This window comes from Pristis pectinata, chromosome 4 (assembly GCF_009764475.1).
Source record: "Pristis pectinata isolate sPriPec2 chromosome 4, sPriPec2.1.pri, whole genome shotgun sequence".
NCBI lineage: Eukaryota > Metazoa > Chordata > Chondrichthyes > Rhinopristiformes > Pristidae > Pristis > Pristis pectinata.
Genome location: NC_067408.1, coordinates 46,684,334 through 46,708,638, shown reverse-complemented (window position 1 = coordinate 46,708,638; position 24,305 = coordinate 46,684,334). Strand labels below are relative to the sequence as shown.

Sequence of the window (24,305 nt, the reverse complement as noted above, 5' to 3'; positions counted from 1 at the left end):
ATGCACTGCCTGGGATGATGGTGGAGACAGATACATTGGTCAAATTCAAGAGATTACTAGATAGGCATATGGAGGAATTTAAAATAGAGGGATATGTGGGAGGTTAGATAGCCTTAGGCGAGATTTGAAGGTCGGCACAACATTGTGGGCCTAAGGGCCTGTATTGTGCTGTACTGTTCTATGTTCTAATTAGCAGGAGGAGGAACCCCATGGACACACTTCCCCAAATAATGGTGTAGCCTATCACGCGTCAAAAGTCGGGATTGAAGAGCTGGATGGGCCAACCATTTGAGGCTCAGTATTTACTAGTTTCAGGTATGTAAATCCTGTGGATCCTGGAACAACTAATCAGATATTGTTCAATTTGCAGAATGTAACTTAGATTCTCACTTCACCTATCCACCACATAAGGTTTTAAAAAAAATAGAAATGGGTGTTGACCATAGTAACCCTTCAAGTTTGATCCACTGTCTCAGAGATCACAGCTGATCTTTAAAAGTCCACTCTCTCAGCTGATCCCCATTTCCCTGTATGTGGTACTCCAGGTATAGTCTTAGCAAAACCCTGTACTATTGTAGTAAGACCTCCTTCCTATTATACTCCAATCAGCTTTCAAGAAAGGCCAATGTACCATTCACCTTCCTAATTGCTTGCTGGACCTGCATGTTTACTTTCTGCATCTCATGATCCAGCACAAGGTAACCACCATTTGGATGATGGAGTAAATGGATTTGTGGCCAAGTTTGCGGATGACACCAAGATAGGTGGAGGAGTAGGGAGTATTGAGGAGACAGGAAGGTTGCAGAGAGACCTAGATAGTTTAGGAGAATGGGCAAGGAAATGGCAGATGAGATTCAATGTTGAGAAATGTGCCGTTGTACACTTTTGGAAACAGAAATAAACGGGCAGATTATTATCTAGAAGGAGAGAAAATTCAAAGTACAGAAGTACAAAGGGACTTGGGGGTACTCATGCAGGATACCTTAAAGGTTAACCACCAGGTCGGATCGGTGGTAAAGAAAGCGAATGCTATGTTGGCATTCATTTCGAGAGGTATAGTGTATAAAAGTAAGGAAGTGTTGATGAGGCTCTACGGGGCACTAGTGAGGCCTCATTTGGAATACTGTGCACAGTTTTGGGCCCCATATCTTAGGAAGGATGTGCTGATGTTGGAGAGGGCTCAGAGGAGATTTATGAGGATGATTCCCGGAATGAAAGGGCTTACGTATGATGAGTGTTTGTCGGCTCTTGGACTGTACTCACTGGAGTACAGAAGAATGAGAGGGAATCTCATAGAGACATTTAAAATGTTGAAAGGACTGGACAGAGTAGATGTGGCTAGGCTGTTTCCCTTGGTGGGTGAGTCCAGGACCAGAGGGCACAATCCAGAATTAGAAGGTACAGTTTCAAAACAGAGATGAGGAGAAATTTCTTTAGCCAGAGGGTAGTTAATTTGTGGAATTCCTTGCCAGGTACAGCAGTGGAGGCCAGATCATTGGAGGTGTTTAAGGAAGAGATAGATAGATATCTAAATAGTCAGGGTATCAAGGGATATGGGGATAAGGCCGGAAATTGGGATTAGAATAGTTTTTTCCCTCCCCCCATTTCTCATTTCTTTTTCTTTTTTCCCTTTTCCTTGCAGCGGACTCGATGGGCCGAATGGCCTACTTCTGCTCCCTTGTCTTGTGATCTTTTGAAGATCAAATGGAGGGATTCTGGTGGAGTGTGTGAGAGAGGGGATCACATGGTTGGGGCAATAGAGAATCACTTGGGGTCTGCTCAGGCAAATAATTCGGGATACAGGCTGATGAAGCGGGGATGGTTGAGGCAGCAGGTAATCAAAAAAAAACATGGGAAGCAATACCTGGAGGAAGATAGATGCTTTGGACTCTAATAGGGGCTCAGATATGCCACTGGTGCCGATACCATTTCTGATGATTATGTAGGTGGAAAATACTGCCAGAGATGTCATAGTATGAACCCTGAATATCCTTGCACTGAACTTGCCTCTCCAGTGTTTTAACAGAAGCATTCAGACCCTTTGCTAAAATGAGACAGAATTGATTGTCAATGATGTTAACCCCTCAATCTGAAAACCATAGAATCATATAGCAATACAGCACAGAAACAGGTCCTTTGGCCCAACTTGTCCATGCTGACCAAGGTGTTCACCTAAACTAGTCCTATTTGTGCATGTTTGGCCTGTATCCCTCTAGACCCTTCCTATTCAAATATCTTTTAAATGTCATTATTGTAATTTCCTCAACCACTTCCTCTGGCAGCTCGTTCCAAATACACACTACCCTCTGCACTGAAGATGTCGCCCCTTGTGTCCCTTTTAAATTTTTCCCCTCTCACTTTAAACCTATCCCCTCTAGTTTTTGGTTTCCTTTCCCTAGGAAAAGGACTGTGTGCATTCACCCTATCGCCCCTCATAAATTTTATACACCTCTGTAAGGTCACCCCTCAGTCTCCTACGCGCCAATGATTAAAATCCTAGTCTGTCCAACCTGTCACTATCACTCAGGCCCTCCAGTCCCGGCAACATTCATGTAAATTTTCTTTGCTTCTTTCCAGCTTAATGATGTCCTTCCTATAACAGAATGACCAAAGCTGTACACAAGACTTTAAATGTGGCCTCACCAACGTCTTGTTAGTAACCTCAACCAGAGAGAGGAGTTTGTTATGATCATATGATGTCACTGACACTTGTTTCCACCCTTTAGATTCCAGGCTTGAGACATCATTCATTGAAAATAAGAGGCTATGTACATCATAGAATGACTCCCATTTCCAGAGCTGACAATAATGTAGCCTGTTTAAATGTACTTGCTGTTTAGCATAAATATGTTATACCCTGTATATAACTAGTTGCTCTCACTGCTTTCATCAGCAAAAGACTTGAATTCTGGAGACGGGAGTGACAGGATCATGATCAGTTGAAGGGATGATTAGCACAGAAAGATAACAAATCAATTTGTGAGAACCCCAGGGAATAACAGCATCCTGATGGAGTCCCCCTCATGGATTATCATTCCCATTCATGATGACATTTGCTGAAATTACAATGTCCCAAAGTAACAAGCTCATTATTTTGGATGACATTTATTTCCAAATGAATGACAATATTGTATTTATCTCCTCACGTGGTTGAATCACATTACCAGTGCTCATTGTGTCTCTATTTTGTGAACAAATATCATTTAGATAAAAACTTGTTAACGAGGACTTGTAAATGAACAATTCATTTTGGAACACAAGAAAAGGTCACTCAACAATGAGTCTGCTTCACCAGTGAGTTCCTCTTTTGGTTTCTGACATAAACACTTTCTCTTGATATCTCCCTAAATAGTCTGTAGAGTAAGAATTGGATCCAATTCCCAATTGCAGACTGTTACTGAACTATATGTAACCAGACATATGTCAGCCTCTTTGAATGTTGACAGTCCGGAATTTGCATCATTTCTTTTATACAAGACCCTCCTGTCAAGATTGTGTTGCAAAGAATTTCAGACAAATAACATTGCATTTCCATGCACTTGGAAAGGGAAGAAAAAGAAGAGTTGCAGTAATGATTGATTAAGGAGAATATTGGAGTGTCCTGGAGCAACTAAGGATAGAATCTAACTCTGAGAGTGAAGGAACAATATGGGTGGAATTACACTTCTGGATTGAACAGAAGGGTGTAAGGGGAAATGGAGCTGACCGGTGAACGATGAGGAAATCTCTACACTGGGACAGAGTGCATGGCTTAGTACTTTACATTTGGCCTTCATGAAGGAAGATGTTGCTGGAGTCTCAAGGGATTGTGGATGGGCTAGAAATGCTTGAAGGGTACTAGAATGATTAGCTGCACCTAAAGTGGATAAATCACCTAGTCTAGAGGGCATGGATCTTAGATTGTTGAGGGAAATAAAGGAGGAAATTTCACAATGTATCCTTCGTTTAAGGTATTGTCCCGTTCTGAGTGCTCTACTTTGGGAAAGATATAAAGGCGTCAAGGAGATTGCAGGAGAAAGTTACCAAAAAAAAAAGATTTGAAGGATGAGGGTGCAGGTAGATTGGAGAAGTTGTGGTTGTTCTCCCTGCACAGAGCAGTTGGAGTGAATCGGATAAAAGTATTTAATATTATGAAGGGTACAAAGATAAACTGTTCCATCGTAGTGTGGTCAAGGCAGAGGATGTGGGGTGAAGGTGATTGGTAAAAGCACAAATGACATGAGGATTATCTTTATTCCATGTGGGTGGTTAGGGTCTGGAATATACAGCCACTTGTAGTGTTCAAAAGGGAGCTGGTTAAGTATCTGAGAAGAGAGAATTTACAAGCCTGTAAGGAGAGGGCAAGGGTGTGGGACTAGCTGAATTGCTCCAACTTCATGGGCTCCTTCTGTGCTGTAACCACACCTGTGATTCTATCAAGTGAATCTTGAAGAGATCTTTCTGAAGCCACCTGTCCAGCTAACTAGGAAACAACAATATTCTAAACAAAAAGGAAAAAGGATTAGACTTGAGCCAGTCACCAGAGGGGACTGCTAGAAATCAAAGCATTCATTTCCTGGAGTTGACTGACTGAATTTTGGATTGTTCCAAGTATATAGAGAATATTCAGTGACACTCTCTCCTGTCAATATTATGAGGTGATGTCACGGAATAAATCTATTTATTTACATATGCCAAAGTTCCTTGAAATTCACTTATAGAATGACTTCTGTAGGAGATTTTTGTTATAGTCTATGCTTCTAAATGTCGTCCTTACAGTCACAGTTTCTCCCTCCAGCCCAAATGCTGTGTTATCCCGTAATGGGAAACAAAGTAATTGTCTCCGAGCTTTAGCAGTAATTTGATTGACTTTAAGTATCTGACATATTGACGTCATTTACATTTATATTCTAAAAATACATCTCAAATCCCTCCCACAAACAAAAATTGAGCATTTTAATGTAGATTACATGATAGCTATGCCTGATTAAGAGGACAACATTCCAGCTGAATGTGTCAGATTCCCCCATCATGGTCCTGCTAGATTTTGGGCACTAATTTGACATTTGATGCACCAGTTTCATGTTGGGACTCTATGCCTGGAGTGCTGCCAAAATGTGACCATTGCCACATTAAGGCACTCCTAGGACATCTCCCTTTTGTAATGCTTGAAACTGAACGCTGGCTATCAAAATATGTAAGTGAAGGTCTTGTGCTTGAATAGGATCTTTTTGGGGAAACTGGTGCCTGGGAGTGTTTAAATCAATCGTTCCGAAGCCCATTCAGAAAACATGCCACAAACACTTGGCAATGGAATCTACAGGGCTCTTGCCACCTTTTAACATGGCTCTCTGAATAACTATTTTAACTTATTGGAGGCTTTTGGCAGATCTTGAGAACGTAAACCAAAGTAAGGCTATAAAGACCACTGACCTGGCCCGACTCGTTTCTTATGGTTACTTTTACTGCAGCAATGGGGGGGGAGCTGTGTAATATTACTGAGTGAGTTTGCCACATGGTTATGTTGTTCAGTGTGGCCAACATGGCAGCTAGCCCAAGAGGAGGAAAGTGAGGCAGTGATGTCAGGGACGTAAAGGCACTGAGGTGATCTTTGTCTTGAGTAAATTGTGCCTGAAGTACACCATTACTCGTGCCATCTGAGTCAGTCCATAGATCCACATCCATACTGCAGTCATTGGGTTGGTCTGTTAAATAGCCAAGAATGTCAATGCAACAGCAAAAAAACACTTTAAAACTCATATAATCTCTGTATAACATTTTCTTCTTTTTACTCTTTCCCATTTCTGACAAAGGGTCTCAAACTTGAAATGCTAACACAATTTCTATTTAAGTAGATGCTGGCTGACTTGCTGGCTGTTTGCAGCATTTTGTTTTTGTTTTTTCTTCACATTGAACTGAAATCACCCTGTGCTTGTTTGGTTGTTTGAATGCTGTCACAAGGAGATCCCTGTATGGCTGACTCCTGAGAGGCAGAAGGCTGTATTGCATGAGAACAGTGTGTGGAGATGCTCTGGATTCCTCTACTTCTGCTCTCATTTTTGGATTATCATGCAAAATACTAAGGGCTGTGGCCTGAACTTCAGCAGAGCTGTCAACATCAATCAGGGCATCTACTGCATTCTCCAAGTGCTGGACACAAAGACCCCTACAAGCAGGAAGTTTCGACAACCAGCTAAGCTAGGAGCATGGCTTCACCTCCTGTCAAAGCTTTTCTGTGGGCTGTGCTTGTTCTGGCTTGTGACATCATTTGAGTCTAGAGGACATGCACTATATCACAAATGCAACTACTTTGCTTTTGTAATCAATGCAGGTATCAATAACGTTAAGGCTGTTAAAATGGCATACAGAATATTTATTAGACTGTGCTACCAACTTCAAAGATTTGTAAATTTCCATAACTATTTGTTGCTTTCTTCAGTATGTCTCTGTGCTTGTTCTGCAGATTTTCTACACACACCCTGGTTCACCAAACAACACAAACTTTACTCACCCAGTTGTTTCACGTGCTTTGCATAATTTGCCAGATCAGATTCTCCCAAAAGATGAGGGGGAGTGAAAGGGATTGAATACAGACTTGTAATCTCCACACAGCCTTGGGACCATTAGCTGAAGACACGCTTATAAAGGGCAAGAGCAAGAACTGGAACTTGGTTACTGGAATTGCACAAAACAAGCAGCAAATGATTCTGTCAAATTTAATCGGGCACAGGGATGGAAATTTTTCCTCTGTTAGAAGAACCAAATGAGCAATTATATCGGTGTATACACATTTAACTCTGCTTCTGAAATTTGCTTCCAGTGCATGCAACCAATGAGGAATTTCTATCCAATTGTGCAATTTTATCTCCTCATTTACTACCTACATTTAAAGTCCTTTTCTAAGAACTAAAAAAGGTACTGAGTACTTTGTATTGTGTAACTAGTGACTAGTTTCTCTTTAAAGATCTAATGAAGCTAACAATTAGTGAAGTATGTTATTATTGCTTTATTTTGTTAAATAAATTATTAAATGGTACTGGAGAAGTTAAAATCCAAGACACAGAATATAATGTATTCTTGTTAGGATGGCAGTTGAACTGGCTCTAGGAGCAATGTTAGCTTTGTTCTTTTCTCATTGCCATGCAGATAATCTTCTGTCAAATGTATCCAATTCCCTTTTAAATGCACTAACAAATCTTCTTCCTCCACAGCTAGTACCTTCATATTATGGTAATGCACTGAAAAACATGCTAACTTTTCTTGCTCCTCAACCTTCCTAACACTGGAAATAGGTTCTTATTTATTCTGCCATCGCTTGAGAATAAGCAATGATAGAACTAACATTAAAGCACTCTGAAGATGTTTTCCTTGTGGGTTACAAGTGTTTAACTGGAAACCAGGTCAAGTGAAAATACTCGTTGGACATGGTGAGTTGTGGGAAAACAAAATACAAGATGCAAGATTTCCAAGGGGGGAAGAAATAGAACAGGAAAAGAACTACAAGGTCAGATTGTGTGGTCCGTACAAATGAGGTATGGTTTGAAAAACTGGATTTTCAGAAACTGTTTATTTTCATACAACAGCGATTAGCATTTCACAAAATTTGTGCTTTTGAAAATGGTACTTGAAAAGCAATTGGTGATAGTTAACACTGCTAGTCACATAATATCAGCTTCAGCAGACTATACCTAGCAGCTGTGAGTGGAATTAATATACAATAAGGTTAATTTAGAAAATAATACATTCAAATTATTACAATTAAAAATAGTAAACACAGACTAAAATTAAAACTTAGCAGTTTTTGTCATTTTCATTTACTTGAAGCATAATTGTCATACTGGAGAGCATCACAGGATGAGCTCAGTCTGCAGGGGAATGATCCGGGTCTGTGTCGGTATCATTGTCGCAATAGGTAATATCAATTTCTGAAAACAAAGGGAGAAACAGCAAGATGTTTCCATGGTTACACTGCAGTTATGCAAATAGTTTATTTATAACACCCTGTAGTCAGGAATAATCACTAGGTCTCGGATGTGATGTACACAGACTCGAGAATGGCTGAATGCTCATAGAAACTAAACAGACATACTGTGTGGAAGAGAGAAAAGGAAGGGCAATGGGAGAGAGGCAGTAAAACAAAGTGGGGGGGGGGGGGGGGGGGGGGGGGGGGGAGGGGGCGGAAGAGGAAAAGAGTAGTTTTCAATCCCGGAACAGGGAGGGCAGTAGTTGTTCTACAACAAGGGAGAGCAGATGGATAAAGACCGAGGCAACTTAGATCAAAAGTAACAAATTGCTGAGCACATTTGCAAAAGTCATCCCATAATTTTCAATTCCACCATCTGGCTTAAGGTTTAGCTGGAAATTCAAGTAGGTGGCAATGTTTACTTATGCTACATACAATTAAAAATGGACTCTTTCCCCAGAATGAAATACCATAGTAACCATTTCTGAGTTATTTTCCACCAATAAGCAATTATTAAACAGATGCTCATTTGCATGAGTCACTCCAGCACACCTGACACAATTTTACATTGGATGCACATCAGGTGATGGTCCACCATTCCATTAGTATTACTGCTGCTTGATCTATTCCCAATGATCAACAATGCTGGAAGGAGTGGAAGGCCTACTCACTTGTGCTCTGCTTGGCTTTTTCCAAGATCATGACTCTAATTCTCTTTACAGCCTTTGTAGAAACACGGCCTCAAGAACTTAAAATTTCAGTGCTTCAGTGATTGTCTACTGCCGATGTCAAGGCAACAGTCGAGCAACAGTGACATGAAGGAGCCAAGGTAAATGACTCTTCCCTTGCTTAAAGCTTTTCCACATCTATAGCTATGTAAAAGAATACTCTGCTTGGAAGGATAGAGTTCCAACAAAAGATAAAGCTCAACACAATCCAAGGTAGAGGTTCCCATTTGATTGGCATGCAATCCTCCACATGCATTCCCTTCACCACTGGTGCAGCGTGACTGTATTTGTGTATTATCTGCAAAATGCAATGCAGCAACTCGTCCCATTTTGATTGCATCTGCTAAATCCATAACCTCTATCTCCTAAGACATAAGGCAGCAAGTGAACAAGTAAGTCACTGTTTACAATTTCTAAAATGAAGTTTTTTGGATATCCAAAAATGCTCCATTTAAGAGATGCATCAACCTTTAGTCTCAAAGTGCAACCAAATTCAAAGTCTTATTATTAATTTCAAAGTGAGGGTTATTTTTAAAATTTACCACCATCATCACCAGGTCATCAGTCACTTCATTGATCAGGAAATTTAATGTTGATTTTTCTCCATCAACATGTGAAAATCCTTGAACTTTTTAACCTAGTTGCACTGTGGGAAAACTTGCCCTGCAAGCTCTACAGTGGTTCAAAAAGATGGCTCTTCACCACGCACTAAAATGCCTTTAGGGAGTGGCTATAAATTCTGACTTTGTCAGTGATGCCAAATCTCAAGAGAATTTAAAAAAATTAGATATCTTATTGTTCATCCAGTACTGTACCCTTGTGCTTGGAAAGAAGCTTGGACGTGTCGACAATTAGTCAGTAGTCATCACTGTGGACTGCTGCTTATTCCTAAATGTCAATTTTATAGCCAATAAATAAATGGAATCCAAAGTTCTGCTCTCGGGCTTCTAATTTGGTATTGCTCATTATGGGAGTGATTTTACAGTGACAACGTAGTCAAATTCAGTTTTCATTATATTTCAAGTTTAAGGATTTCCTTATGTATTGAGAATCAAATTGTATTGACGACTATTCTTCCTGTCATTAAGATGAGGTTACCGAGAACTAAAGATGATGTAAACTTGTCAGATGCTTAGATTACATTCCGTTCTGTAAAACCTGTTTTTCTCGTCTGAAAATAACCTTTAACGCAATGCAAGTGCAATGAATACTTGTATCTACGAATCAAAAAATAAACTTTTGACCTTGAATTTTTCAGTTTTAATCAACGAAAACCACCCCAAAGGCCTAATTGGAAAAAGTATTTGTTTTACAATAAAACACTATGCAGAAATTACTCTCATTTTAGCTTTAAGAATTTAACAAGTGCCTTTCAAAATGTGCTTGTTGACTACTGATTGACTGCCCATCTTTCCAACATTTGGGATCAATGGAGTGATTGTGATAAATCTGAGTAAGATAATAATACTTTGAAAGTGGATATGTTAAATTGTTAGTTTCCAATTTTAGTTGCACTTTGGGACTGAAAGTTAACTAGTTTTAATTTTAAATAACTGGAAGTGTGTGATTTTTGCCCAATGCTAATATAAACCAAAACAGTCCAAAATAAATCCAAAAAAAAAATTCAAACCCTAAATATACCTCAGTGTACATTTGCTTTGCTAACGGTTGCTCGGGTCACCTCATTCTCTTGGTATGCTAGATTAAAATAACTACAGACCATGAGACAGTCCCAAAGGATTTAGTATTTCTTGAACTCCGACTACTAAAAGTTGTGGTTAGGGAGAGAGAAAAAAAAATTTAAGAAGATGTGTATTGTGCTAGGATTCATAAGATGCAGAATACAAATGTAATGAAGTGCTCACCTATTATGGAGAGTACCGATCAAAGATCACTTTTATGAAGTTTTTGGCTTTGACCATGTTAGAAAGGACTGCTTTATGAGAGGTTGGTGGTTGAGAGAAAATGACTGAATTGATCAAAATGCACAGGGCAGGCAAAGCACAACTACTTTAGCAGGCAAATCCAGAAGGAGGGAGGCATTATTATAAAATTAGAGTTAAATCAGTTAAAAGTGACAACAGGAATCAAATTCTTAAGAATTTTAAGTCCATTTTTTCCTATAATTCTACATTCTTAAGAACTGCCAAAGCTAACAAAAGGAGATTGAATTTGAAGCATTCTCACCCCAGACCAGATCCACAAAAGCCTGGAATTAAATGGAAAGGCAAGTTGATGTGATAAATGAAATTAATCACAATAGTGCACATCTGAAGTGGGATTTTGTATTCATTTAGAGGGAGGCTTGCTCACATCTGTGCTACACCTGACTAAGGGATGCTCAAAAATGCCATCCCTCAGATTGCATATTCTGCAAAATTTATATTTAACACAAAAAAAGTTCAAGGCTGCAAAAACAAAATGCAAGGAGAAACTGAACAACTAAGTGAATATGAAAAGTACCTAGGATTTTCATAGTATAATTAATGTAATAAAATGCTTTGAGGGCCTTCACATGGGTGTCATAAAACAAAATTTGACATCAGGCCATGTAAGGAGATATTACTGTTTCATCTGTGAGATGGTTACAATGTCTGTTTATATTACACTGAATTTGTTCTCATCATCCCTGTGAGATATAAATAGTTGATTGACAGATACTTGGATAAATGGGTTAGTATCAAAAAAGATAAAACAGCTGAAAGCACAGCTACTATGTGTGGAGCTTTTAAACCAAGAACTTTCTAGAAGTCTACAATGGACAAATGTACAGATCTTAGAAGGTTGTGGAGTTCCGATATGGTCAAAAAGATGGGTAGTGGTGAAGTTATGGAAGGATTCAAAGAATTTTAGAATCAAAGTATTGTACTCCTAACCAATGTAGTAGATCAGTGAGCATGGTGATGATGGCTGAATGAGACTTTCTACAGTTTAGAAATCAGGCAGAAAACATTTGAATGAGCTCATTTGTGGAGGGTGAAAGATTGAAGGCTGGCTAGTAGAGTTAAGTCTACAGGTAGCAAAAAAGCAGCAACAGCATTGTAGTGGCAGATTGAGAAGGGCAGGGAGGCATGGTTTATCATGACTTTGATGGGTGTTATTTCATTACCATGGTAGGGTCAGAAACTTTATTGGAAGCTTTCAAACATGGAGTTCCAGAAAGATGGGTACGCATTTGGGAGGCAACAATACATTCAGGGACTTGAGGATAAAACAAAGTTTGAAGTGAAGGAGGTATATTAGGCAGCAAAAAATATGGGGTTGAAGGTAGCATTGGTTCGGGGAAGCAATTCAGGGTTGAGAAAGCCAGGATAGGTGATGAACAAGAAGTCACATTCAAAAGAACAGATTTCAAAGTGGTGGTTTGGTGGAGAGCGGGATAAACAAGTGTGGAAAAATAATAGAAGAGATAGATGAGGATACTGAGACGGAGAAGTGAGGAAGTGAAAATGTTTAAATAGATTTTAAAGCATATTAAATCTGAGGCACCAGTTGTGAACAAGATTCAGCGAATACAGAATGAGTGATTGGGACTTGTGTTGGATAACGTACAGACTGAAGAGTCTAGGTCGGGCTGTTGTTGAGAATGAAGAATAGGACAACTGGAAAAGCAGTAGAAGAGATGAAAGGATTTACATGACAATGGATTTACAAGGCAGAGGGACGGAAGTAGGTGCTGTTACAGAGATGGAAATAAATAGTACTTTTAGGGACAAGTGGTTAGAAATTCAGCCTAAGGTCACTAAAATGCTGAGGCTGTGAGTAGTTTGGCTCAGCCTGATAAAAATGGCTTGGTAGAAGGATACCATTAATGTCAATGTTATGGAGTTTGTGGCCAGAAGACAGCAGATTTGGCCTTGCCAAAATTAACTGGGAAAATATTACAGTTCATTGAAGTCTACATGTTAAGCAAGCAGTCTGGCAACACATGGAGAATAGTTGAGTAAAGGGAGGCAGTGGTGAAATGGAGGTTGTTATCATGCATCAACTGGAAATATTAGTTACAAAAGGAAGAGGTGGCCAAGGTTAGATCCTTGAGAGAATCTGGAGGTTGGGGTGTAAGCAAATCTTTTGCTACAGATACTTTGGCTACAATCACTTGAATAAGTGTCAAACCACGTGAGGGCAGTTAAATTGAGCTTGACAATGGTGATGACAGCTGTGGTTACATACATATGAACATAGAATTGAGGAATAGACCATTCAGCCCCTCAAGCCTGCTCTGTCATTCAATAAGATCATGGCTAATAGGATTAGAACATCAACTCTACATCCTGCCCACCCTCTGCCTTAAAAATATTCCAAGGCTCTACTTCCTCCATCCTTTTGTTTTTGAAGAGTGTTCCAAAGACTCATTACACCCTTAGATGTGGGAATCTCTTTCCCCCTTTGTTTTAAATAGGAGACTAAATATTTTAAACAATGACCCTCATTTCTAGATTCTACAAGAGAAAACATCCATCCTGGTGGCCAAGGGTTACAGGCACAAAGGTCAAGTAGGATGGGGGGGAGTTAATGCAATCTGGACACACTGCTTTTTGTTAAGGAAGTTTCAGTGCTCTGGCAGGTATGAAAATTTCATTGGAGAGATTCATACAAAATTGGAGAAAAATGGGCTCAGATTTCAAACAAAAGAAGAGCTTAGGAGCAAGGCAGGTCAAGATTTGTTGGGGGTGGTGGGGAGGAGGTTTAGGAAAGGTGTGATAATGGCAGAAATGATGAAATGGAGCCACTTGCAGCACCACGACATTGAATGGGAATGGGGTGAAAGGAAGAGGAGGCAAGTCACATGAAGAAAATGTATCTGGGGAGAGGATGGGGGAAGGCAGAAGGGGAAAAGTGCAGGGATGATCCTGAGTTACAGAGGGAGTATCTGAATAATTGGTCCCAACTCTGACAAAATTCTTTGGGCTTTGAATTTCATAATGGAGGCAAAATTGGAGGCGGTTTATGGATCGGCTGTCATCTTTGTTCTCCAAGTCATCCTTAAAAACTTGATCATTTTGACAGAGCAGGAGGGAAGCTGACAATCCCCTGGATATCCCGATCAGTCCCCCTTGGACTTAAAGAAAATGGAATTTTTGATATGATAGAGAAAATGTATTAAGTACAATGGCAATCAAAGTACTTTTAGGAAATTCAAAACATGCAAAACAATAGTGCTGATGGGAAAAAGCCAGCTTCTCACCTGGGATTTTACTGCCAGTTTCCTCTACATGTGATTGAAATTTAATATATTCATCTTGCGGTGGATTAAAAAAATCTTCAACAGCCTATAGAATATAAACCATAAAATTTATGAAAGTTACAGGATGCAAGATTATACTGAACTGTATCTAAAATTATTCTGATAAACAGTGCTTTACAGGATTATTTAACTTGGAAGCAAAGCTTTTATAATCGGTTTTCATTTGCATTTTACTCTTTAATATGATTTATTGCCGATAAAAGAAACAGATCAATTGTGTTAGATTTAAAAATGAGAAAAATACAGAAACCTAACCCAGCTGCACACTCTTTCCCCTCCCCCCACCCCCCCATCTGTGACTCTGCATATACAGTACCTGCCTTCCAACTACTTCCACCCTCCTCTGACTTGAAATCAATGGATGCAGTGCCTGGTGAATAGAATCACAGGAGGTGGCTGTAGATTCATTATGCCAGTAATGGCTCTTTGCAGTATTGTTAATAGTGTGCCAATGCATCATGTTCTAATTCGTGGTGTTCTAATTAATCTCCAAAGCTCAAATCTATGTGCAATTCCCTTTTGAAAGTTGCTTTTAAAGCTGCTACCAGCAATCTTTCAGGCAGGACATTCTAAATCTCAGCAAATCATTCTATACTCATCACCATCAATTTTGTAATTAATTTTATATCCTCTGATTAGGGACAGTGGGAACAGCTTCTGCTTAGTTACTCTATCAAAAACCTGGACTTTTAATTTAGTCCCACTTTGAATATAGATGCAACAAAAGGGTTCAGAAAGTTTATCCATCAAACAAATTGACAATGTATATCTTGGTGAACTAGGTTGTAACATGTAAAATCTTAAGGCAGAAGGGATAATTTACTCAACTCTATTTATGCAAGTCAATGCTTTCATGGAATGTTTCCTCTGTAAAGACATCAAGTGCTAGCACTGGCCACACATGTCTGGTATGGTATTTTCAGCACCAAAGTTTATTCTGCCTCAACAATTTATCTGATCTTTAGAACTGTATGTCCTATTGTATAATATTTGTCTATTTCCAAATTAGAAATTTGGAAACCTATTCAATCTTTTTCATTCATTTCAGATATTACCCTTACAGAACAAGGAGGACGATTGTTCAAGGCTCAATTTTTGGAGAAGACTTGCTCAATGTAATCTGTCCTGCACTGCTGTGAACTACTATTTGCAACCAGTTTTCCTGTTATGAGGCTCTGTCCTATCAAAAGCTAACTCTGGCACATTTTGATTAATATCATGAAACCAGAATAAAGACACTGAAGTTGAACTCCATACACTTGCTGTGACTTAAAAATGTTTGCTGCTTTCAAGTACAATAATAAGTGACACTGTAACTGTCCTTTTAATTCCATCTTACCTCTGCATCCTGGGGCTTGGGCAATTCCTGCATTCCAAAGCAAAAATCTTCACTCATCTGTTGAGAGCCTTCAAGCTCTATGAGGCTTGGAATATTCTCCCACTGCTGTGAATCAAGGCAGTCTGGAGGTGGCGCTGGTAACCCTTCATTATTATCAAAACACAGCAAGTTGTCTTCCTCACTTCCTCCACTGTTGTGTGGCTGCTGCTGTTGCCCTAGTTCAGTGGGCTCTAATTCTGCATATTGCCCTGCTGATTCCTGGAAGTTCACAAGTAGTTGGCTATTTGCATCAATGTCTGCATGTGTCTCATCCAGTGGTGGCCTTTTCATGTCTAAAATCAATTCCATTTCGTCAGTACTGGTGTAGATCAATGGCTTCTCTGCTATCTCGCTGTGTGATTCGGATGGTAGCTGGTCTATTCCATTGGCCTCCAAAAGGTCCAGTAAGTTGTCATTCACTTGTGGAAAATTGTCATTTGTTTGTGGCTTCCCAATGTCCACAAGGCTTTGTTCCTCAGTACTTGTGAAACCTCTCTGCTCAATGTGCACTGACTCTTCAGTGTGTACAAAGCTGGGTGCCTCAGGCCATACAGGATTTGGAGCATCCATATCTACCAGAGCAGGTTCGTCAGTATAGCTTGGCATATTCTGTGCTGGCAGTGGCTCTTCACAGCAAATGGGTGGCTTTTCTGGAAAGCTAGGTGCAGCCTTGTCTAGATTGACCACAAATAAAAGAATCATGATATTAAACATGGCATTCTTCAATGTACATATTTTGCCTATAACACCATTAATCCTCTGGATACATGTTCTCCATTTACTTATCTATTTTTCTTTGTTGTAATAAATTGCATGTACTCTCTGCCCATATGAATATACTACCAAAATAGATTGTAGACTTCTTTTGAGACCACAGGTAGTGAAAACTTTTAAAAAGCACAGAACTTTGAATTCACAGATTTCCTTTATCAAGCATCCAAACACTTTTCTTCATGTTTTGAGGGAGGACATGCATCAACAATGTGCAATGAGTCCAGTTTGAACTTGGACAGCCTCCCCTTAATTAAATTGTACATTCTACATCACCATTTCTCCCCATCAAAAAGAAAGCCAAATACTGGTCCCTCCTACACATCTCACAGCTGTACACTGGTCCTTTTCTCTGCATCTTAAGAATTATATTAATCTTTCTTCTGATCAGAGTTAAAAATGACCCACATCACAGAATCTCGCAGCATAGAGGAAGGCCATCTGGCCCAATGTGTCTCTGCCAGCTTTTAAAGCCATTCAATTGGTCTCATTCCCCTAACCATTTAACATAGCTCTGAAAAACATTCTTCTTTAATTTTTATCCTGCTCCCTTTTGAAATTTAAAACCGAATTTATTTCTATCATTTATGGGCAAAGCCATTCCAAACCACGTCAACTTGTATATAAATTCTCAAAGTGCTCTCACTAGTTAAAATTACCTGGTTACCATCACCTGACAGTACAAACAGTGACTCACTGTCATAGTCACAGAGCACAGAAACAAATCTTTCAGTGCGCCATATCTATGCTGACTTTTTTTGCTCGTCTACACTAATTCCATTTGCCCACATTGGGACTGTATCTTTCTAATGCCTATGTCTGAATGCCCTTTTAAACATGTCTGATTCCCCCACCTTCTCTGGCAGCATGTTCCAGATATCAACCACTCTCTGTTTTACCCTTCAGATCCTGTTTAAAAACTCCTGTCACTTTAAACCTATGCCCTCTTGTGTTTGATATTGTTACCTGTCCTCAATATCAAAACCCTATATTTTGAACACCTCTATTTAATCATATTTCCCTGATTTTAAGTAGAGCAACCCCATATCTCTAGTCTCTTCACATAAGTGAACTCTCTCATCCCAAAAGTCATTCTAGTAAATCTCCTCCACACCCTCACTAAGGCCTTGGCATCCTCTTAAGTTTCGTATCTAGAACGTAATGCAATCTTACAGACGAGTAAGATTTATATAGGTTCTATACAAATCAACACATGATTTATATAGGTTAGTTAATATTCCTGCTTTTGGATTCTGTGGTGCACTGATGCACTTCTCCAAATAGAGATATTCACACTCCTCTACACTTACAGCCATAATCAAATCATCAAGCCACAGTCGAAGTCACATAAGTCTCCCTTCATTTGGGCATTCACTGTTTCCATCTCATCATCAGTCACATGCAATCCTCAATGAACAATAAAGCTGCCACTTTCCTCTGAAAACTGCTGTGCACTTACTTTAAATATATATGAGCAATATATTCCCTGTAACCATAGTCTACTCCTGCCTTGGTTCTCATGAGCTGTTAAGCTCCCAGTCCTTCCCAGTCATAGCCATATACTACTCCTGGATCCAAGTCTCTAATTGCTGTGGTTAAGCAAGTTACTTTACATCAGCGTAATTAAACATTGATTTTTTTGAAAAAAATCAGAATATGCACATATCAAGATAAGTGATAATATATCACTTTGAACAATGATGACAACCCTTAATGCATCTGTGGATTCTTTTGCACTCTGGCTTCTTCTGTAAGTTTTCATCAACATATTAGTCCAATGCTTTACAGAGAAAATAATTATTATTGCTCATTGGCTAAAATTTATAGCCACAGAACAATTTTTATAGCAATACTTATAAGCTTTAATAACTTATGAGAAGGACTTTCAAGGCAACGGCCTAGAAAGATGGCATTGCTCAGGGCAATATGTCATCCTTTATATGAAGCAGACTTTAGATCATCAGCCATGCTAAACTGCCACTGAAATAATTTGTTATTAGTTTTTAATGTTGTGTTTTCACTGGTTTTCTGAGTCCTCTTCAGCTGTAAAAGAATTTAAGTTGATTACAGAATGTTTGGCAGAGTTATATTAGAGCAAAAGGAGAAATGGCCATTATTAGGTCAAGTAGAGAACAACAATTTCCTATCATTCTTTGGACTTTGCTTGATGGATTCACATCAGGCAGGAATCCAAAATTTACAATCATACTTTGGTGATTAAACTATCTAATTTTTTTAAATAATGTGATCCATCCTGCAACAATACCTGCATCCAGAATTAAATTTGGAAGTTCTTCCTCTACAGCCTCTTCATTCTCCTCATATATCGGTGTTGCAACAATGCTTGGATCTGGAGCACTGAAGGACGTTACATCTTCCAGTCTGGTGGATTCAAAATGTGTCTGGTGGGCTGTAGAGGGTTGAAAGTAAAAATCAATATAAAACTAGAATAACTACCAAATCTCAAACTTAAAAGGAAAATTATGAAACATCATAATTTAATAATTTTAAAATCTAGACACTGCTTTGTCAATTATGCAGAAAAAAGTGAATTAGACATTTGATAATTCAACTGTAGAGAACTTGTGGGACCAACTGATTTTAAAAGGATCAGAAAATGATCAATTCACCCAATAAGGGCGTTTGAATAGTGGAATATTTTAGTCAAAAATGCTCATGCTGTCACCCAAGACTAAACTTGTAGAATTGAAAATGACTTCTTAGACGGGCTGTGATTAAATAAACAATTGCTCTTTATAAATAACCTCGCAGCATATTTCCCAGCTAATATTGATACATGTTTACATACAAAGGAGGATTTAATTTTCTGAGAGGAGCCATCAGAATTTTCCTTGGAGATTGCCAAAGAGGTGTTTCTTATTTGGGGCAATAATTAAGGACTGAAATGCCTTATTCTTTTATTCTAATATGGTTTTGCCTTTAATTAAAGGATTGGTTAAAAAGATAAAATGAATTAACTTACTGCCCATTACAGAAAATGAGGCAGAGTAATTCCTTCTATACAGCTTGGACTAAGGATTGTAAAAGGCTGCTTTCGCCTGGTTAAATATCAGGGAATTAATCAATGAACATCTTTACTTGCATTGTCAGAATCCAAATTCACCTTGACAGATAGAAGTTTGGACACAAACAATGCACAAGGATGATAATCAAGTGAAACTTGATATAAAAAAGGTTACAGGCTAGCTAGGTATTGGATTTGTTTTTGAGGCACACAATAGCTTACCTTTGTAGGCACTCAAGGGAGATAAGAATGTGGAACTGCTTTTCAGAAAGTCAGTGAGATGGACCTTACCTTCTAATGCACAAACAGAAGACAGAAAGATGGAACTGCTTTTCTGGCACACAGAGAAGACGAAATTTACTTTGAGGTAAACAACAAAAATAGGAAGGTGGAACTTACTTTCTGTAGCATGCAAGAAAAGAAGATGCAATTGGTTTTCAGGTATGTGTATGATAGGAATACGAAACTGCTTTCTGGAGACAAGAAAGGCAGGAATATAAAACTTTTTTGAAGCATGTATGGACTGCAAGACAGTTGAAATGAAGCACTAATTCACACAAAAAGCAGAATATCTAGGGAAGCTGAGAGTGGTTGGTAGGGATGGGGCAAGCTTCAAGTGAGCCACATGTACATACACAGAACACTCCTAGAGCTAGCAGAATATTCCATGGAATTTAGGATAAACAATGAAACAGAGATTGAATCCACTGGGACTTCCACACCAAAATTATTTTTTTTAGAAATTTCTAACTTACCAGCCATTAATATTCCACAAATGAACACTTTCCAGTTTGACGGACTAAGTAAAAGTAGTACGCATACATATTTACCACAATTTTTACTGAGATGTTCTTTCCATTTATTTTAACCATGATCAACATCAAACATACAGATTGTGTCTCCTTAGAAGCTTCCAAGTGTGTATTAATTTGGATAAATGCTCTCACATTCAATTCCCCTTCATTAGACAGCATTTACATTTGGAAGCTCAGATATGAGCAATAATAGATGCTCTGAATGACAATTTTGTCACAAACCTGAGCCAGCTCACCCCCTATTTTATTCCTAGCATATTTCAAAGTAGCATTTAATATTGTTTGTAACCTCAAAATCCTCCCTGCTATGTTTTATTTTTACTTATGAGGTGGCTGTAATAACAGTAATATCCGCATGACTATACACATTATTTTTAAAAAGTTTGATTTATTAGAAATAGTAAATTGTCTTTGAATGGCTTAATGAAAAATGCACTGATAAATGAAGAGAACTGAGTCATGAAACTACAAGTTTTGTCCTTGAGTTACATGATCTCAACTAGGACAGCTCTACCCATTATGTGAGGGAGAGAATTAATCAGAAGCCTCATTTCTGGCCACTATTCCCTGTCTTCTGTTGGAAGCTAGCATTCAAATGGCTGGTTGGTCTATGGTGGTTCCAACAAATGGATAAATCATCCACACTCACTGTCCAGGCTTGTATACCAAGAAAAGTTAGATGGTAAGGTACCTGAACATGATGCTGCCCATAGAACCTACCCAAGCATTATGACCCCTTTTTCAGGATACGAGAGATAAAGAAATCTTGCTTACAATATGCATTTCTGTTCAAGGTACAGAAATAAATTATTTATTTTATAAACTCTAATCTTTTATTAAAAATGTGACTGTTTCCAAGCACACTTCAAGTACTTTGTGACTGACTGTGCAGTCAGTGTATCAGTAGAATCCCTGATTAACCACATTAATAAGCTGCGAACACTGACTTTATTTCTATAGCACTTCTAGTGATCTTCCACGGGCACTCAGTTGTGAAATTGGAAGAGAATCATGGAAATTCTTTCACAAAAGATTTTTGGGTCATTACTCAGAAGCTGCCTAATCAGCAGCCATATTTCAGAATTGTGGCCCAAGGTTTAGCCTGAAGAGCTCTTGCACCTTCCAAAGTTTAAAACATGGACATTATTAACTCTCCTGTGGAATGTAGGATTTTACTGGCAAAGCCTATTCATTGCCCATCTCTGATTATTCTTGAGAAAGTGATGGTGAGCTGCCATCCTGAATTGTTCTTGCATCGAACATATTTCCAGTGCTGTTAAACAGGGAGCCCTAGGATTCTCAGCCAGTGACAGCAAAGGATTGACTATATATTTCAGGATGGTGGGCAACTTGGAGGGCAACCTGCAGGTGGTGGTGTTCTCACACACTCACTGGCAGACAGAGTTTGGAAATGCTGAAGATGTTTTGGTAAATTGCTCAAAGGCATGTTGTAGATGCACACTCCACAGCCATGGTGCACCAGTAGTTGTCTAATGTGACAAATGGGATACCACTCAAGTGGGCGTGATTTGCATTGGTTAATGCATAAACTGAAAGCAAACAGACTTAACATTTCAAGTTGATGATCTTTTGTCAAAACTGAGGAAAGTTAGAAATGAAACTAGTTTAAGTCGTAGAGAAAAGTGGGAGGGGAAGAGCAAAAAAGGTCTGTGATAGGGTGGAGCCTAGGAGAGATTGAATGAAAGTAGTAGTGTTGGTGCTGACTGAGAGAGGCTTGTGAAGGTGTGTCTAGAGGAGGTTCCAATAGCAGGAGATAAATGAAAGCTGAAATGCCAGAAGAGGATACAGCCCAAGTGCAGGAAACACATTTTAAAAAGACAAACTTACACATGTATGTGATCTATTTTTAAACTGAAGGAAGCTGGCCCAAGGAAAGGTGAGACTGAAAACTAAAGCAACATCATCTCCTTCAGCCCCACTCTCATTATTACACCCACCCAGTCTATTATTATTCTCACACATTAACTATCTTTTTCTGCCTTTTCACATGATTCAACACATGCAAGTTATTTTTAAATGCAGATCCCTTGCCTCTGTACTAATTTCAATAAACTTTTTAATTGATTAATTTTCCTTCTGTCTTGCAGATCCCCTTGGGATTTGCATGGGTGTCCTACTAAGCAAGTGGACAGCTGCCAGGATTGTAGACCTCTGTTGACATCTGGCATTAAACGGCCACCATGAAGCATCTGAGACTGGCACAGATCCATTCATTCTTCAGTTTTTCTCCCATTCTGTGAGGGTAACTGTGTTTAAATTATGGTCTTTCCCCCGTGTACATGGATTCTGGGTGTCAGTCACTCACCAGCCTTTCCACCATCTTCTAGACACAAAATTAGGAGTGTGAAAGAACGCCTTCCACTTGTCTCGAAATTTGATGGCATCCAGAACAAAGCAGCCCACTTGATTAATACCTCATCCACTACCAGTGCACAGTGGCTGCTGGGTACCATCTACACAATGCACTACATTTAATTGCTTAGGCTATACCAAATACACCTCCCAAATCCACAGCCTCTACCACAAGGGCAAAAACTTCAGGCACATGGGAACACCACCACCTGCAGTTTCCCCGTGTTGAACAGCATCTTGACTAGGAACTATATTGTTGTTCCTTCATTGTCTCTGGATCTAAATCCTGAAATTTTGTCTCCCAACAGCATTGTGTGAGTACCTTCACCAGAAGGATTACAGTGGTTCAAATCAAATAGAGGCAAGAGCAATTAGGGATGGGCAATAAATTCGACACCCAAATCCTGAAAAATGATTAAATAAAAAGCCCACCTCTTATTGGAGCTATGATATTAAAATTCTAGGTAACTTCATTCATCCTTCTGTTTTGCAAGACAATATGTCACAGGTTGAGCCTTATTGTCCAAATGAGAAGGATACGAATTGTAAAAATGGAAACGATGACAAATAGAAATAGAAAATCCATAGGTTTTGGTTGATGTTGCTCTTTGTTAAGTTCAATGCAGCTCGGTTTATGTTGCTACCTCATCTTATATTCAGTAGAATTCCCCAGCTAAATAAATAAGACAAATATCATTTTGAAGGGTAAAGCAAGGGTTTTGTCTTTGCTGTGCAACAGCTTGTGATTTTATACCAGATTAATCACAGAGGAGTGCAAGAGAGAATACCTCCCAGGTTTGCTCTTTACTATGCATGTTGAGTAGGAAACATTTCAAAAATCAGGTACCTGCTACACTGCCTGAAAACCTAACATATCCGTACTTAAATTTTATAGAACCCTTATGGTCTTAAATTTATAGGAACCTTCTGTAGACTACTTACAAACTAAATTGTAGCAGTTTGGAAGAATCTGAAATTATTTAATTTTAACAAAGACGGAAAACCTTTGTTTTGGCTAAATTTCTAGCTAGGTCCCGGAGATGCTAGCAATGTTCAATCCTTTGGAGCAGAAGGCTGGATCTACAAGGCAGAATAGTTGAGAGGGTGACCCAGGAATAGATGTTAATCAAGCTGAAAAGCTATTATAAAAGTTTCTTGATTAGTATCCTGTACATGAGGGCTGTTGTCGGTGTGCGAATCTGTTGCTGGCAAAGCACTAATTCATCAAAGGCAAATTTCATGCAGCAACAAATAGAAATTTGTGACAAATAGCAAGGACCAAAGGAAGCTAGATTGCATAGCATCTTTCAAGACCCCTGGATTTCCAACACACTTTAAAATCAATTATGTGCATTTTAAATTGCCAATACTGTTTCCCTCCAATACAACAGTAATGCCCACAAGTAGTAATGGCAACATTGACATCATCAAACCTCATTGTCCAAATGAGAAGGAAATTAATCATTAAAACAAATGGAATGGGAAATGGGAGAGGAAAATCCATAGTTTCTGACTGATGTTGCTTTTTGTTAGGTTCACTACAATTTAACTTAGATATTGCAGAATTACACCCAAGTTGCCAGTGTCAAATTATACCCATGTCTGAGTGTGAGAAGCATGGCTGATTTTGTTGGCAGAGATTTATTTAGACAGAAGGCAAAAGATCAAGGAGATTTAGGCACATCAAAAGGTATGCACATATTCAATTTTGTCTAAAGCTCCGACCTTTTAAGTTGTGTATTTGGTTTAAATCCAGATGACTGCATTCAGGCACAAACATGGAGGACACCAGGTTTTTTGTTTAGTCTTGATCAACATTTATCATTCATTCAACAGCAGTTTTGGTGCTGTTGAATGAATGATAAATGTTGATCAAGACTAAAACAAATCTTGCCTTTTGTGGGACCTTTTTCATCTACCAGAGGGTCAGACATGGCCATTTGGCATAAATGAAAGCAAAAAAGAGGGTCATTAAATCTTCAGAACAAACGACTGCAGTCCGCACTGACTAGTGTTTACTGCTCT

At 38.9% G+C, this 24,305-nt stretch overlaps 1 protein-coding gene across 2 annotated transcripts in view; it reads right to left on the bottom strand.

The window, feature by feature from the left end:
* Nucleotides 1–7,526: 7,526 nt before the first annotated feature.
* LOC127569479 (drebrin-like) overlaps nt 7,527–24,305 on the bottom strand; it is a 153,801-nt gene continuing 137,022 nt past the window's right edge. For both annotated transcript variants that reach the window (XM_052014177.1, XM_052014176.1), the window contains 4 exons: nt 18,334–18,477; nt 15,258–15,970; nt 13,859–13,943; nt 7,527–7,904 (listed from right to left, as the gene is read on the bottom strand). In XM_052014177.1, the coding sequence (XP_051870137.1) occupies nt 7,840–7,904; nt 13,859–13,943; nt 15,258–15,970; nt 18,334–18,477 (1,007 nt within the window). In that variant the 3' untranslated portion in view covers nt 7,527–7,839. The remainder of the gene's footprint in view (nt 7,905–13,858; nt 13,944–15,257; nt 15,971–18,333; nt 18,478–24,305) is intronic.